The 18,665-nt window shown below is 35.3% G+C and overlaps 1 protein-coding gene across 4 annotated transcripts in view; it reads left to right on the top strand.

Moving 5' to 3' along the window:
- Window positions 1-13,255, top strand: part of IFT57 (intraflagellar transport 57) — a 72,060-nt gene extending 58,805 nt beyond the window's left edge. For all 4 annotated transcript variants that reach the window (XM_072614062.1, XM_072614061.1, XM_072614064.1 and 1 more), the window contains 5 exons: window positions 3,103-3,174; window positions 3,765-3,896; window positions 9,597-9,659; window positions 11,816-11,882; window positions 12,850-13,255. In XM_072614062.1, the coding sequence (XP_072470163.1) occupies window positions 3,103-3,174; window positions 3,765-3,896; window positions 9,597-9,659; window positions 11,816-11,882; window positions 12,850-13,028 (513 nt within the window). In that variant the 3' untranslated portion in view covers window positions 13,029-13,255. The remainder of the gene's footprint in view (window positions 1-3,102; window positions 3,175-3,764; window positions 3,897-9,596; window positions 9,660-11,815; window positions 11,883-12,849) is intronic.
- Window positions 13,256-18,665: the final 5,410 nt, after the last annotated feature.

An 18,665-nucleotide genomic window follows, 5' to 3' on the forward strand; every position in this document is an offset into this window, starting at 1 on the left:
GCAGAAAAACCTGATCACAAATCCAAATTATTTTCAAGTCCTGGTATACCTCCAAAATCCATACATTCTTTCCTATTCTTGCTGCAAAAATCCTCATAAACCTTTTGACATTATAGAGAGTAGTGATGTTCTTCTACAGCTGGGCTTGACATGCTGTACCCCAAATAGTTTTGTTGTATTTTAAAATGTAAAAACCCTTCTAAACTCAGGGCTGTAGGGCAGGCTGGATTTGGCCCTGTACTATAGTTATATGACACCTTCTCTTCCCCCCTTCTAGAATTTTCTGTAATCTAGATGTTATAAATTCAAGTCAATCTAAACTATCACAGTTCAAATAATTGTTGTCACTATAACCAAATCAGTCAGCCCCTTCTTAAGTTTCTCCAGTTTCCTTATAGCCTTCCATAAAGATTAGTACACGCTTAGAATCTGTGATTGTGACTCTTACCAAGTTTTCATTTTTAAGGATGGTGGCAAATGCTGGAAAATCTTGCATGATTTAGCTGAAGCCAGACATATAATAGGGTATGAAAGTATGCGTTACAATATTCAATCATCATTCTCCATCTTTTCCCCCAGTTTTTTCATCCCAAAATGATGATAGTGGTAGAATTTAATATGCATAATGTCATAGTCCAGGACCACCCTTGGCCACTTTCATCACTGAGATTCACATTTTCATTTACATTTCCATTTACTTAAAAAACAGTGATGCACCCAGAATCACACAGTCATCAAGACAAAGTTAATTGGAATCTAGGATTTATTTTTTTTTTAACAGTTTTCCATTTCTTAGCCCTGCTTTGGGGTTGTGTTTTGTTAAATACTTACCTGACCAGTGATAGTAAGCTAGCAATCTGTGAGAGAGACAGAAACGGGACAGGAAAGATCTGCAAAATAACTTAAAGCTAGTATTTATATTTAGAATTTGTACCTTTGGTACAGGAAAAGAAAATATAAGATTCAGGCAACTCACTGCACCTTTGTTTCTTGGCGGGATTGGTAAGGCCTTATTCCTGGGCCAAATCTGCTCAGTCATAATTGCCATAGTTCACTGCAAGCCATTTTTTTTTTTATTGGAAACTCTTTAACCTTGACTGCATAGATGAGGGAGAGACAGATTAAGTAGAAAAAAGGAAATGAATGGAAAATATAAATGCTGATTCAGTCTTTGCTCTACAGCTTGTCAGTACAAAGTATCAGCCTGCTCCTTTAATTTGGGACAAAGTGAATGTTGCCAGCTGACATACTTAAAGTTTCCAAGTAGCCCCTGCTGGCACCCATAGGCAAAGCTGTGATTAGCAATTTTCAAGATGAAGAGAGGGCCACAAAGAGGTTTAGTCTCCCTGTAACTTCATCACATGGCCTTCAGGACCCTCCAGATCTGGTCCCAATCTGGTTTCCTAACCTTATTTCTCATTATTGCTTGTCACACATTTTAGTCAAACTGTTCTATTTATTATTCCCCACAAATTCCCTATGCTTTTGCCTCTATTCTTTACACTTCCAGTGCTCTGTGACATCATGCCCATTGAAATCTTTCCTACCCTTTAAATTCAGATGCCACCGCCACTCGGAAGCCTTCCATCATCTCCTCAGCCAGAATCAATTCGACCCTTCTCTGAACTCCTTTGGCGTTTTGTAACTCTCTTTTAGTACTTGCCGCATGCTGCTTTCTTTTGTTTTTTTTTTTTTAATATCCTATTTTTATATACACATCTTATCTCCCCTCTCAGCCTAAGCTTTTAGTTTTCCACTAAGCACTACAGCATAAAATACAGTGGTCTACATAGTTGAAACTCTTTTTTTAATAGACGTGATCAGAGGATAGTTCTAAAGTTCCTTTTGCAAAAACTTATTTTTTTTAAATAATAAAAACTGTGAAAAAATAAAACATTTGAGATCATTGTTGGTTTTGGAATTGAAGGACCAATTCAAAACCCAGTTCTGCTGTTCACTATATGTATGGACTTGGGCAAGTCCTTTGCTTCTCTGGCCTCAGTTTCCTGATCTTTAAAATGAATAGGTTATACAATATAATCACTAAGGTCCCTTTTCAGTTCTAACTCTATGATTTTTAAGATACCAGATTAATATAAGTAAAATGTCAGTGTAGATTTCAACAAGCATACTAATCCATCACATCAATTAGTCAAACAGGTTTAAGGAAGTCAAGAAATCTAGAAGAAATATCATCTGTGGTATGTTGTATCTCATACATTTGTGTGTGGTGTGTATAAAACCACCCATACAGTGGTTTTAACTCATATTCGAATCTTCCTGAACCCATTTGGGGTTTTCTTGGCAAAGATACTAGAGTGGTTTGACATTTCCTTTTCCAGCTTATTTTACAGATGAGAATACTGAGGCAAACAGGGTTAAGTGACTTGCCCAGGGTGACACAGCTAGTAAGTGTCTAAGGCCAAATTTGAACTCAGAAAGATGAGTCTTCCTGACACCAGCCCCAGTACTCTATACACTGCGCCGCCTAGTTGCCCTGGTACATACATTTCATACATAAAACTCAATAAATTTTGTCAAATTGAAAAGAGAACACTATAGCAATCTTCAGGAGCTCCATAAGAAAAGTTGATTTAAGATATTTTATTACAAACAAGTTTTCAGTATTAATCCCAAGGGAAACATAATCTTTTGATATGATATTTGGTCCAAAGAAGTTCCTGGCAATAGGATTTTAATTGCTTAAATAATTATTTCTTTTCTTGCATAATACTTTCTATGTTGATGGATAGTCATAAATATTAGCCACCAGCAGAGCAATAGTCACATATTCAAATTGTTAGACATTACTCTGTGAACACATAAAATAATTTACCTTTATTTAGAACCTTTTATCCTAAAATACACATATTGTTTTATAATCTGATTATAAACGATATTTAGGAACTTCCTCACCTGAAATGGGACCATTTCTGGGATGAAATATTCTAAGTACAGTAATTAAGATAGGACAGCACCACACAACAACAAAATAAAGGGTGGCAGAACGCTATACATATATATATATGTCTTTATTATAGAAAAAGTATTTTTCAATATGTCATTGCTAAACTTGACGCTTTCATGTGTTTTTGCTTCTAGGACTGGAGAATCCACGTTGACCAAATGCATCAACACAAAAGTGAAATTGAATCTGCTTTAAAAGAGACAAAGGTAAGTACATTGCTATCAGTCAACACATATTTCCTCTCCTACAAAAATCCTCATTGTGATGGAACATAAATGAAACAGAAGATATTACCCAGGCCTGTGAGGAGCTTATCTAGCTGAATAGGATGTAAGAAAAACTAACTTTGTGTTGTTATCAGGGTGACACTGTTGGCCAGGAAAGGAGGGCATGAGAAATAGCAGAACAGTAGGAACTCTGGGGATGAAAAATCACCTCTCCACTGAGGGGACTCTCTTTAAGCCCCAATTTGGGCATATTCATTCTACATATTTCCATTGGAACTCTGTAGAAGGTTAATACCACACATGCACATTTCAGGCATTCATCAAGGCAGAAAAATGCACTGACTTATACATAAGCATAGGTGCTTTTTCACAATCTGCAAAGTAAGGTCAAAATATGTTTACTAAACTTTTCCTAACTAAAAATTTTAGACATATTTTTCATGCATGTCTTTAGAGCAATTGAGCAGTGTTAGGCAGGATTATAGAATGATAAACATATTTCATTTGGATTTCTGAAAAATATTTTTGTTGAAGTCTCTTTATAATTGAAAATCCCATGAAATTTCTAGGGATTTTTGGACAAACTCCATAACGAGATCAGTAGGACCCTGGAAAAGATCAGCAGCCGCGAAAAATACATCAACAATCAGCTTGAGCACTTGGTTCAAGAGTATCGTGCTGCTCAAGCGCAGCTGAGTGAGGTAACTTAAGAATGACTGTCAAGAGTTCTGGTTAATGATTCTAATCCTTGGCATTAACTTCACACCTTTCTCCTGAGAAACTTGAAGTTCTTTACAATAGCAACATGTTCATTTTCTTGATAATCTTGGAAGCTAAATAGGCAGCAGACCTAATTATCCAATTTGTCAGGTATGCTAATCCCCTAATTTCCTTTATAAAGACCCATCTTCTGGATGAAAGTCCTTGAAGTAATATCCAGGTGAAATAAACATCTAGGTTGATATTACTGAGGAATAGGATCTAGAGCAGCAAACTTTGAGACAGGGAACCTCTCTTATTCTGTTCTGATTCTTCCATTAACTTGCTTTGTAAACAGGAAGAAAAAGGATAAAATGCATTTCCATGTTTTCCTGTAATATTGGTTCTTAGTAACATAATGGTTGGTGCACAGTAGAGAATGGCAAAAGTAATGTTGGGAAATATACTTAGGAATCAAGAAACAAAAGAAGTCAAAGGCTGACAGATGATACAGAAGGCTCCTCCTATCTATGCACCATTTAATTCATTTCAGTTCATCTTGTAGTCTTAAACCCCAACTATGTGCAGTGCCAAACAACATCATAAAAAATTTAAATTGACTCTTATAGGCCAGAAACACCTAATGATGACCAAAGTAAAACTCATCTCAGATGTGGCTGTTTTGGTATAATCAAATCATCAACTATGTAGAACAAAATTAATAGTAAATGAGAAGAAATGATAAAGGTGAGGGGAAAAAAAGATACTTAGAGCACCTACAACCCACCCTCTTTTTTTTGGCCCAGAGAGAAAAAATGGGAAATAGACAAAACTAATTATCACAATTTCTGATTATCACCATTTCGTAGAAAAGTTTAGCCATACAAAACAGTCACCACAAAGAGAAAATTAAAAATACTTGAAACACCTTGGCTAACAAGCACTTGTTTTCCTCAGCAGAGGGAGACAGAGCAGCCAAAGACAAGTTATAGTATCAGATCATTTATAAAATTTTATATAAGAAGAGGATGACTGAAGATTTTGACCAGCATTAAAATTTTATAGAGAAATTTAATGAACATAAGTTGCCAGAAGAACACGAAAAAAACCATAGAAACCACCTCACCTAACAAGCACTTGATCTTCTTGTCAAGTAGAAATAGAGGGCAACCAAAGGCAATAGTAGTTTAGAGCAGAGGTGTCAGACAGCCTCTTGGACATGTGTGGTCCACAACACTCCCAAGTGCAGCTTGAACCAAGTTAAAACATAATTGGGAAATATTTATCAAAACAAAAATTTAAAAAAGCACATATAATATTAATATGTGGTTCTTGAAAACAATATGCTGCCTACAGGGATCTTTATGTATCATTAGTGGCCCCCAATTCTGTTTGAGTTTGGCACCATTGGTTTGGAATACAAACTCATCTATAAGGTATAACAAAATATTATGGTGAACCTGACACTTCACAGGGCAGGGAAAGGTATTTGAAGGGAAAATTAGCTTCCAGAGTGAGAGTGATCTTGAGATGAGACCCAGCTAAGCCAGATCATACCAAGAACATTTATAAATGAAACTGAAAAGACAGAAAAGAGATGTGAAGTAGAACATCTGCCAGCATTTCTAAAGCAAGCAAAGTCTCAATCTAGTCTAATTGATAATAACAGAACCACCACATTTGCACATTTGACTTTAGCATCTTTACCCACTACAGGAAAAGGAAACAAGAATATACTTACAAAGATAAAGTAAAGAAGAATGGCCAGACTTTACTAAATAAAGAAATGGAAAAACAATTCATCCTACCAATGATGCAATTTTTAAAGTACTCAGATCAATTTTCAAGCTATCCTAAAGAAGAGAAGAGCCTGAAAGAAACGGAAAAAATCACAAGTAATATTATTACCCCAAGAAAGACAACTAAAAATACCTACAACTATTGAGCCATATATCTACTTTTTTTCATCTCTGTGAAATCTTTCTGAGACTGATCTTTGTATACATTGAAGGCATCCTTGAAGGAAACGTAAGCATGGAACAGGCAGAGTAGTTTTCTCCAATATGTCGCATTTTCACATTCATATAACTCAGACGTTTTAAACCTGACAATCACCACCTATTTCTGGTGATTCAGAAGAGGACAGATGATACCTCCATAAGGAACAAAGTAAGCTTTGCTAGGAATTATAAAGTTCTGGGCAAAAAATTGGAAACCTTTAGGGCACAGGTGGTGTTTTTATCATTGCTGCCAATTGAAGGGAGGGATTTTGGAAAGGAAAACAGATTTGCAAAGTGAGCAGCTGAGTAAGAAGATAATATGTGAGAACAGGATTTGTATTTCTGGACTATGTCTTCAAGTACAAAAAACAGTAGGGTCTTGATAAGAAATGGAGGGCACCTATAGAGGGCTGGAAAAAATATTCTTGCCCTGGAGTCTTGCAAATCTTATTTAAAAGATTTTTAAACTGCAAGTGGGGACTAAAAGTATTTGTTCATCTACGAGAGTTTTCTCTCTTCAAATCAGAGCAGCTAATAAATTCTTGAATCACCTTAATGATAATTTCATTCTTCAAATGATAGAGAAAAGAGAGGGAGCTATTTTGTACCTGATTTTGACCAATAAGAAGAAACTAGTTGTTGAAGTAGAAATAATAGGGACCTTATGGGAAAGTGACCATTCTTTCTTGTTATTTGTGTTGGGGAAAAAAAGGAAAACCAGACATAGTCTGACATGCATCCTAGCTTTGGAGAGACTGGATTTCAGAGTTCAGAAGTGGATAGGTAGGCTCCTAAAATTCTATAGGAGAAGTAAGTCCTGTATAGGATGGAAAGCTCTCAATTAGCATTTTAAAAACATAAAAACAATTACAATAAAGAAGAAAATAGTTATTCACATAAAGAAACTAAAGTGGAGACAGAGGGGATTCATCAACTAATTTAGGATTTTTAAAAGATTAAGTCAAGGAAATTAATGGAGGATGAATACATAAGAATAGCATATCTTAAAAGAATAGTGACAGAAATGCTAAAGCTCAGAATGAGCTGAGGTTAGTATTGAATGTTAAGGACAACGACAACAAAAAAAAGCCTTTTTAATTCATTAAAAAAGAAAAAGAGAAAAAGAAGGCAACAGGTTAAAAGGAGAAAATAGAACTATTCAGCTCTTACTTTGTTTCTGTTTTCTCTACTAAAAAAAATATTTGGACTGAGCAGTGCAAAATAAGAGTTAGTAGACAGTTGGAAATCAGAGATGAGAGAATAGGAATATGTGGCTGTCATTGGTGAGTTCAAGTCACCAAAGTCAGATGATTGGTTACTGAAAGACTTAGAGGATGTTATTAATGAACTTCTATGAGTGACTTTTGAATGACTTTTGAGAGTAGGGAAGGTGCCCCAGGGATGGAGAAGGACCAATGATTGTCCTTGTTATTTAAAAAGTGAGGATATCAGAGTCTGCTAACTTCTAGCAGGTAATTTGGACTGATTTCCTGGCTAGATTCTAGAATTTATTATTAAAGAAATGGTTTGTAAGCATTTAGAAAGAAAAAAGCAGCATAGTTTTATCCATAACAGGTTGTGGTAGACTTCTGTCATTTCCTCTTTTGATGGAGTTTCTATACTGGTAGATCAGGGGAATGCTAGATATAGATAGAGATGTAGTTTACTTAGATTTTAGCAAAGCATTCAACACAGTCTGTCATAGTCTCCTTGGGGAGATGAGTCAAAACTTAACTGAATGACTGAATTCAAAGAGTGACTTGTTTGAATACCTGTCTTTGTTCCTGTGCTTTTCAACATTTTTATCAGTGTATTAAATGAAGGCTTAGATAGCATGTTTATTATTTTTTTCAGAGGACACAAAGTGGGAGAGGTCACTAGTGCATTGAATCATAGAATCATTTACTAAAAAGCAGTCAAGAAATTAGGACAATTAAATAAATCTTATTAGTTGAAATTTGATAGAACCTACACTTGGATTCAGAATATCCACTTCATGAATGTAAGGGAGGCTTAGCCAGAGAGCAGTTTGTTTGAAAAGGATCTGAGGGTTTTAATGAGCTGCAAGCTCAGTATGATCCAACAATGCTATGTGACAGTCACCAAAAAGTATTAAATGGAGAGGCATTTGGCTCAGAATAAGGCAAGTGCAATCGTCATTTTTAAGGATATGTATTACTAGAAGAGAAAATGGGTTAGTTTTGTATTGTGTGACAGATAACAGATGGACAGACCTGAGTGCTACATTGATATCTAAGAAGTATTTTTTAAAAAAAACACCAAGTCATCAAAGACATTGGGTAGATACTGTGTGGAAGGTTTACAGAAAACAGTGAACAGAATTGGGAAAAATGAGAAGACATGGAGGTATTTGGATCTTCCCCAGTGAGATCTCAGAGCCACTGAAGAAGAGTTGAAGAAAAGGAAGAAGACAGTTTTTACCATAATGCAAAATAAATGGCACAAAAGCAAGACTAAATCCCAAACAGCTAGGGGCAGCCAGGTGGCAGAGGGGATGGAGTGCTGGGCCTGGAGTCAGGAAGACCTGAGTTCATATCCAGCCTCAAGACACTTACTTATCTGTGTGAATCTGGTCAAGTTACTTAAACCTCTTTGCCTCAGTTTTCTCATCTGTTAAATGAACTGGAGACTGAAATGGCAAACCACTCCAGTATCTTTGCCAAGAAAACACCAAAAGGGGTCACAAAGAGGTAGGCACGACTAAAAAATGACTAAGCAAAGCAAATCCGAGACACATATCAGTTAATGAAATAAGAATTATTTTTAAAGTCCTGCACTTTTAAGAAGATTGACAGAATTTTATAATAGCAATTCTTCTAAAAGTTGGGGTAAAAAGGGTTCCCCTTGGGGCTTATCTCTCTGCTTTGCTGAACCTGGAGCAAATGATGGTAAATGTATAAATATATAAATATAAAAATATAAATGTAGAAATAAATAAAAGGCATGTTCCTAACTTTAATAGGGACTTGCACCCACTGAAAGTAGCGAAGGGAGAAAAGTTAAAGAATTTTGTTACATGGGAAAAATCCCCAAAGTCACTGGTTGTTTTCAGGAGTTCCCCACATAAAGACAAAGTAGATAGTTACTTTTTACTGAGATAATTTCCATGTTCCTGTTACCTGATTAACCACATATATCCTTATGTGTATTGTTATTTCTTCAGAATCTGTTTGGAAACAGATTAAAACCATCAAGTATTAATATTAACTATTTTCTTAACATTTCTTCCCTAAAATTGTATGCAAACTGATTACAGCCATCCTGTTAGTTAAAACTGGTAAAATGCTGAGCACAGTGATCTATTCTAATTGATTTTTAGAACTAGCTCTCCCTGCTGCTGTGCAGATCAGAGTGAACACAAACCATTTTCCTGTACTGCTTAAGAATTACAAAAAATGATTTTTACATTGAACAATGATTTTGCAAGTTATACAGTCAAAATCCTGAAATAAAGATGTTATCATTTTATAGTACTGTAGTTCAGATATGTGTCTATTGGACATAATATTCATTAGCTATGTAAAATAGCTGCACTTGTTACTTTCACAAACATTTCCACCAAAAAAGGAGGCTTTTGTCATGTAATGATATGCAGAAATGGCAAATGCAAAGTGGCCATATTTAAGTAATCTTGTGCTTCTATTTTGGACGTGTGACTAAATTAAATGTCTTCTTTTTCAGGCAAGGGAAAGATACCAGCAGGGAAATGGAGGAGTAACTGAAAGAACTAGAATTCTTTCTGAGGTACATTGATCCTACTGTTACCTAGGTTTTCAAGATGCTGTTTTCAGTTGTGCAAAAGTCATGCCATGGGCAAAGATACTTGCTTTCTGCATTGGTTAATGTTCTCTGCAGACATTTTTAATTACAGAAATGCCCTGTGACTTTTAATAATCTTCCATAGGAGAAAAACCTTTAATTTTCTAATTGAAAATTCTTGCTCATTATATGATTAAACCTCCAGTTGTATGAATCATAACATACTACCTCAGAATTAGAAGAAATATATAGTGTAAAAAGTAGAACACTAATCTAGGATTCTATAGCATGTAAGCAATGTTTTTAATAACCGTTCTTTCCTTCTGTGATCTAGGGTTTTTATTTAACTTACTTTTCTTGGTCACCATCTATAAAGTAGAGAGGAGAGATACTAATATGATAATTTCCCTCTGAGGGTTTTATGCCATTCAAACCTATTATTTAATTCATTTTTATGTTCTTAGAAGTGAGGAGGTTCTAGATTGTATTTCCCATTTTTAAGTGAAAAACTCGAAACAGTAAATTTAAATTGACTAAGATCAATGAACATCTTGGGGCTAAACCCCACATTTTCTTTATTGTCAATCTAGTAATATTTCATGAACTATACTTCTTAATAAGATTAAACCTACCTCAGGGAGAAATAAGGAAAAACTTGCTGATAATTTTAAAGTATTTTGATATATAACATTAGAAACACTGTGAATCTAATTCTTTGATGCACCCAATCAGATAAAACATTCTCTAGAAAAAAAGTGCTCAGATATATTAGGGAAACCATTTAAAGATTTCAGGGAATCATTTAATATTCTAGAAAAGGTAGTTTTCCCAATTGTAACTTTTAGATATATGAAAAAATTAACTTGATTATTTGAGTGAGTATTATATGCCTTGGGAGTATTTTATTTATCCTAAACGATGACAAAATAATACCTATTAAATTACAATAATTATATCTAGATAATATCAGACATTTTTCATAATGAATTGGCCACATTTTCTAATGGGAAGTTTTTATGTTACTGCTGTAATAGACAAATAATGTAGTTCAGATATAGGATTGCAGATAAGGACTCAAAATGAGATACAGCTTAACATTTTTTAATTTTAATATTACAGAATTCTAAATAGTATTTGTTTCAGCAGACAATGTTTTGCTAACCTTTGCATTTTAACATGCTACAATGTACGTAAAGTTTTTTTGTTTATTTTTTTTGCCCTCAATACCAAACTAAGGGAAAAAGGAATATCTTTTTTCTCAGAATCTTAACACTGAAAAGATAAATACGAGACATTCAGGAATCCCAGACCTCCTTAGGTGTTTATACTGTTTAAATTAATAACTGATTATTAAGGAATAGCATAACGGGATATGTATATGTCACACATATCTTGGAACACCTAGTTCCTAAAACAATTTTAATAGATATACTCTATCATCTTGTAGCCTAGAAAAGTGAGTAAGAAACTAATTTAGTGAATATTAATGCTAATGTAAAATTCTTTGAAGATGAAAAATCTGTGAATCTTGTGAGGGGAATGAGTTGAACCAGGAACCACATATCACAGGGCAAGAAGATGGTCATGTCCAGGGTGTTTTCTGTGAGGGGTCTTAGGAAACTCAGGAGGCAAGAAGCAGGTCAAAAAAGCAGGTTGGTTCAGCACATATACCACCAGACACGGGAAGAGATGCCATAGAATGTGTTGCCCTCAGATGGAAAGTGGCACCAATGTTTTGGCCATGGGGATGGTGGAGGGATAGACTGAACTTCTGAAAGTCCCTCCTTTCTCTGTGTAGCCAGGGCCTGATAACAAATCATCTCTACTAAGGCAGGGGATTAAGAGCTACCAGACATTGATTGATGATAGGGCTCACTTAGTCTTGATATGTTAATTAGGCAACTCCAAGATTGTACCATGGGAAAGATGCCAAGGCTGGGGCTGCAGGATACTCCAAAGCAGGTGAACCAAAGGTTAACATACTGAGTGTATGCATAGTTCTTTTTTATTACTGGAATCATGACCAGATTACTCATTCTTAATACTAACTTGTTTTTTTCTTCCTACCATAAGCATTCAGAATATTTAAATGCTCATTCAAAATTCAGAGTTCATGAAAATCTTTTTTCCTTCAATTTAAGATTACAGAAGAATTAGAAAAGGTAAAACAGGAAATGGAAGAAAAGGGCAGCAGCATGACTGATGGTGGTAAGTATATGCTCGTTTTAAGGAAGAAATACGTTAATGAAAGAGGTGAAAGATTATTAAATAAAAAATTGAGTTAGTAAAGTATTACTAAGATAATGATTATAATGTTTTCATGAACTAGTTGTTTAACCTGTTGGAGATGAAATACATAATGCAAAAGAGATTTCTGATTTTCAGAGCATTATTTTCCTGATGACAGCTCACTAGTAACTTGTTGATTGACTCACTTTGATTTTTTTATTCATCTTTTTTATTCTAGTCAGAGAGCAAAAAGTACATAAATAATCAGCTTATTGAATAAAATGGTACCATATTGTAAAAGATAGATTTTTATTCTAGGTATAACCAGAATATTGTTGGTTCTTTGTACAAACGGGCACAAAAGTAGTCGTGAGAATGATCTTAGATTGCTCTTCTTCCCACAGTAGATGTGAAAGGACAGGAGGAAACATTCACCAAAAAACAGCTTCCACAGTGAGCTAGATATATATAGATATATATATATATTTTTTTTTTTTTCAGTTTTCCTAAGACTGCCCAAAGTTCTCCAAAAGGGGGCCATATGTTTCCTGCGTTGCACCATACCTTAGTAGTCCTAATGCCCTTGCATGGAAGATGACTGACTTTCAGTGCTTTCTCCTTCTAGTCTCCACCCATTTACATACATGATTACTCAGAGGCGACACATAAAATCCTATTTACTCACCCTCACCTTTATAAAGCAGCCTATTCCCAAGAAAAGAAAAAAAAGGATCAGACAGAGTACATCAAAAGTAAGGTCTTACCTGATTTGGAAAATATCACAGATGTCCAAAGTACACAGCAAAACTGACAACAGTGAGTTGTTGGCTATATTTTTTAATCTCTTTTTTGTGTAAGGCAAAGATTAAATTGTTATTATGCAAACCCAATAGTAGACCAATACCCCAAAAGTACAGTTTTATTCCTTGTTATTTTTGTTTTGCAGCTCCTTTGGTAAAGATTAAACAGAGCTTAACCAAACTGAAGCAAGAAACAGTCCAAATGGACATTAGAATTGGTGTAGTGGAACACACATTACTCCAGTCAAAACTAAAGGAGAAGTCAAATATGACTAGGGATATGCATGCAACAATCATTCCAGAATCTGCAATAGGTTCTTATTAAAATTTATTGTACTTTGTTCTCTGCTCAGTTTTTTCTTAAGTCTCATTATATTTCATATTGCTTAATCTAAAAAACAATTATTATACCTCACAGAACATTATCAGAATGTCTAAGATACCTTATTCTTGTATATATACACATATATATATATATTCATGTACATTGTGTGATGGTGAATTTGACTTTGAGATGGAATATAATTTTAATAAAATAACTAGAAATTCTTATTAGTGGGCTTGTCTTTGTTTCTTGTTACATATGCTAAAGCTATGGAGGTATGGCCGGTTCTGTGGAGGTATGGTCCTTTCTCATAAACCTTTAACAGAAATAGAAGTAACAAGTTAAATGAACATTTCCTAAAGATCTGTTCCTTGCTAAGCACTGTGTTGGGATTGAGGAGAAGAAATATAAAACTAAATAAAATCTATCTCTGAGTATAAGGAGCTTCAACTCTAATTGTGGAGATAGAGGGACACAAAGAACTATAATACAAAAGGTACTCAAACTCTCCAATGCATCTGTGATTTCATGATGTGAGAATTCCTTACAGTGATATACAAAGCAGCCTACCTGTCCTGTGTGACCCTTGGCCCCCATCATATAAATTTGCACTCTCTTGATCAAAAATGTATCACTGGAGGACATGATACATTGATTTTCCTCCATTTATATTACCAGTCTGTCTTCTTTTTCAAAAATACATTTCTTTGATACCATCAACTGCTTCTTCTATTTAATCTTCTGTTTATTTAGTGTGTTGTTACCCTCTCAAGACAGCCATGCACATCTCTGTTACCTTTCGAGTGATAATCCTTCAGAGACTACCGTAATCATTATTATGGTAATGTTGTTCCGTCATCATAATAATAGTTAATATTTATATATCATGTAAAAGCTTTCAAAGTACTCTACAGATGTTATCTCACAATACCCCTTGGAGGTAGTTGCTATTATTATCCCCATTTTACAGAAGATGAAACTGAAACAGAGGTTAAATGACTTGACCAGCCTCACATGACTAGTAAATGTCTGAGGCCGAATTTGAATTCAGCACTTCCTGATTCCATGTCCATCTTTCTACTTTACTGTGCCATCTAGATGGAAACCATATATTACCATTAGAAGAATATCGATATCTAAAAGATGTACTTTTGTTTCAAAGGAAATCTTTAGGATCATTAAGATAACTTTGCAGTTTCTAAAAGGCAGTCAAGCCTATTTTCCCTCTTGTCAATTCTGGCCCCAACAAAATATCTATTTTCAATTTCTGTCTATAAATACACACACACACACACACACATATGTGTATATATGTATATATAGAGAGAGAAAGAGAGACAAGTGCTATAAGTTACATATCCAACTGCATATACAATTCAATTTAAAAACATTTGTTAAGCCTCTACTGTGTGCTAAGTGCTAGGGATACAAAAAAAAGGCAAAAGATTGTCCCTACCCTCAAGGGGCTTACAATCTAGTGGGGGGAGACAACAAGCAAACGAATAAATTCAAGGCAAGCTGTGTACAAGATATATAGGAAATAAGAGTGGGAAGGCACTGAAATTAAGAGGGGTTCCTGAAGGCATCCTGGAGAAGTTATGATTTTGGTTGGTACTTAAAAGAAGCCAAGGAGGTCAGTAATTAGAGCAGAGGAAGGGTAGCTTTTTAGGCATGATGTGGGGAGGGAGCAGGAGCCAGAGAAAATGCTAGGAGCAGAGAGGTGGAGGGTCTTGTTTATGGAATAGCTAGGAGACTATTGTCAGTGGATCAGAGAATACTTTTCAGGGAGTAAGGTGTACAAAGACTGGAAAAGTTGGAGGGGGCTAGGCTATAAAGGGCTTTGAATGCCAGATAGAACATTTTGTATTTGATTCTGGAGGCAATATGGAGCTGCTGAAGTTTATTGAGTAGGGAGATGCCATGATCAGACCTGTGCTTTAGATAAATGACTTAGTCTGAACAATATCCACTCTTCATCCATGTAGTTTTTCCTGGGTGGAAAGGCCAAATTCTAGAGTTATTATTGATCTCTTTTTGAAGACTTTATTAAGGTTTGATATAGCCAACAAAATGTCATCCACAAATAGGAGTGTCTAGAGAACTTCACCATTATGGTTCTCTTCAGTGACAATGATAAACACATTTGGAAAGTATGTCTTTCCTGTTTTAAGCCTTTCTCCTTAAAGTTTCCTTTAAACTTAATTTAACCACCAAAAAAAGGAATATTTCCATACATACAGAACATAAAAAGAAGGTTCTATATGTTCATCTTTATTTCAAAACACTTGCTTTGTAAAAAGTAGATAATAAATTCTAGACCTTACTTTAAAAACAGTCCGCTTTTCCTGTGCTTCCTTCTGAACTTTATTCTATTTTGTGCATTTTTTTAAAATGTTGTGATGATTTTTTTACCATCATTTTTCTTAGCTCCCATCTTTCTCTCTCCCCCAGCCCCCCCACCCCACCACACATACCATTAGAAACTGAAGGGAGAAGGAGAAACGTAACAAATAAGCATCATCATACAAGCAAAATAATTCCACATAGTTGTCATGTCCAAAAATGTATATGCTTGCATCTTCTGTCCACCATCCCCCTGTCATAAGGTAGGTAACAAATAGGCTTCATCACAGGTCTTCTGATGGTTAGTCATCGCATTGATCAGAATTGCTAAGTCTCTCAAATTGTGTTTCTCCACAGCATTCCTGTCCATGTATAATTTTTCTTGTAAAGTTCAATGCATTTTGAGGTATTTTAAACTACCTAGGATTTTCTGAAATAACTTTTACCATTTCTTTCAGGATAATAATAGTCTCTTATATTCATATACCATAATTTGTTCAGCCATTTCCCAATTGTCTAAGAGGCATTCTAAGGCACTGTCTTAGATTCAATTTCTTTACTTTTCTTTTTATTCCTCCTTTTAATTCCCTGCATCAGGATCAGAAAATTCCTTTTGTTTATGACTGTTCCATCCTTTAAAATCTCTCTCCTCTATTCATTTTTCAATTAGAGAAAGTGTGTGTGTGTGTGTGTGTGTGTGCGCGCGTGTGTGTGTGAAGCCTACCTTTATTTCAGATAAATATTAGGTTCATACGATACCCACTCCCTCATCCTTTCCTTTGTGTGTGTATATTCTTACACACAACAGTTATATGAAGTAGCACGATCTACCCCTTTGTCCTCCTTTGTATACTTTTCTGTCCTTTTTGTTTTCTCTTTTCTTTCCCATATTCAGACATTTAGAATACAAGCAATCTGTCCCCACCTAGGGCAACTAATTGGTGCAATATATAGAGCACTGGACCTGGAGTCAGGAGGATTCATCTTCCTCAAGTCAAAACTAACCTCAAGACTCATCTTCCTAAGTTCAAAATTGGCTTCAGATACTTGCTAGCTGTGCACCCTTGGGTAAAATCACTTAGCCCTGTTGGCCTCAGTTTCCTTATCCCCTCGGAGGTAGTTGCTGTTATCCCCACTTTACAGAAGATGAAACTGAAACAGAGGTTAAATAACTTGGCCAGCATCACACAACTAGTAAATGAGCTAGAGAAGGAAATGGCAAACCACTGTAGTATCTCTGCTGAGAAAACCCCAAATGGGGTCATGAAGAATTGGATGTGACTTAAAAATGACTGAACAATTGCCCCCCAAGACCTCTGCTTCTCTCATTTAACTCCCTCTGTACCTTGTGAAGATTTTAAGGTTCTGAAGGGATGCTTGTTTCTTCTTTCTCTCTGTTAAATTGTTAGTACTGAATCATTCTAGTGCTTCTTCCATTTGTTCAAATAAATTTATCTTTCTCGATTTCTCTAGACTCTTGTGTTTATATTTCCAAGTTTGTATTTAGCTCATCAGAAAATCTTAAAAGTTCTCTATTCTAATAAAAAGGTTTTCTTTCCCCTTATAAGGTTATACTTTGCTTTGCTGGGTAAGTTATTCTTAGTTGTAAGTCTATTACCTTTTATCTTTTATAATACTATATTCCAAGATTCTTCATTTTTGATAGAAGCTGGTAGGTGGTATGCGATCTTGACTTTGATACTTGAATTCCTTTTAAGCTATTTGCAACATTTTTTTTCTTTTACCTGAAAGCTCTGGATTTTGGTTGTTTCATTATGAAGACTTTCCCTTTTGGAGTTTCTTTCAGGAAGTTAGTGACAGATCCCTTATCTTCATTTGGCCTTCTGGTTCTCATAAATCTAGACAGTTTCATTTATGATTCCTTCAGGTAAAGTGTCCAGGATTTTTATTTTTAATTTCAGTGTTTTTTAAATTCTCTCTACCTATTTTCCAGGTTAGTTTTCTAAATCAGATGTTTTATATTTTCTTTTTTCAATCATTTTATTTTGTTCTCATATTTCTTGCTGTCTTATGGAGTCATTGATTTCTGTTTGGTCTGTCTTAGTTTTTAGGAATTTCATTTCTTGGGGAAGGTTTCCACTTTCTCTTCTGAGATACTTATTCTCTTTCCAATTCTTTCCTGCAGAACTTTTGTTTATTTTCACTTCATTTATCATAGTTATTTGTGTAGTCCTCATGGAAAATTAATTTTTCCTTTGTCTCTGCTTGCAGTTAATAATAATAAAAATAACTAGTATTTAATGCTATGTGCCAGACGCTATACAAAAAGTTTCTCAATTATTTCATTTGGTCCTCACAACAACCCTGGGTGTTATTATTATCTCCATTTTCATAGAGGAAGAAACTGAGGCACACAGAGGTTAAGTGACAGCTGTGAAGTGTCTGAGGCTGACTTTAAACTCAGGTCTTCTTGACTTCAGGCCCAGCACTCAATTTACTGCCCCACCTAGCTGCCTAGTTGCTGAGTTGTTTACTCCTCTTGGGGAATATCCAAATTTGCATTAAATTTTTATACTGATTGGTATTTTCTCTGATTTACTCATCTCTCCAGCTTTAGTTCTTGAACTGGGCCTATGTTTCAGGAAAAACCTTTGCCCCTTACTGTGCTACTGAGTGAGATGGTCCACCCTGCTTGATCTCACCCTGGGTCACTGAGATCATGAACTGACCAACTCCCAGGGTTAGTATACCTCCCTCTTCCCTGCCCATTAATTTTTGAAATTTAGGGTGCTGGAACTTCCCTAAGACTTCAAGGGTCTCCATACTGGGCCTTTTGGACCACTCTGGGACTTTCTCAGGACCCCATTTACTCTTGATGCCTGCATGAAGACACAGAATTTTATAGGTTTCTTTGTTTGCTGGGAGGATGTCTCTGCACTTAATTTGCTTGGCTAGAGGGCTTCCTTTTCCTTTGTCCATGGGCTTAGCTTCATCTTCAGACTTTTGCAGACTCTGTAAATTCTCAATGAATTTCTTGATCATTATTTAGTCTAAAGCAAATGTCAGCTTTTTGTCAGGGATCAAGCCCATTCAGACATTTGTCTTATTACCCTTCAGCCTCTCTTGATAACAAGGTGTTATCTCTGTTCATACAACTTTTCAGGGAATTTTTTCTGGCCATGTAAAAATTTTGTGAAAATAATCTACACATATATTGAGTGCATCCTACTTTGTATGACCTTAGGCATGTCCCTTAATCTCTCTGATCCTGTTTCCTTCCCTGAAAAATGAAAGGGTAAAGCATTTTAGGACAGCTTCTAAAATCCCTTAGAG

Source organism: Notamacropus eugenii, chromosome 5 (genome assembly GCF_028372415.1).
Source record: "Notamacropus eugenii isolate mMacEug1 chromosome 5, mMacEug1.pri_v2, whole genome shotgun sequence".
NCBI lineage: Eukaryota > Metazoa > Chordata > Mammalia > Diprotodontia > Macropodidae > Notamacropus > Notamacropus eugenii.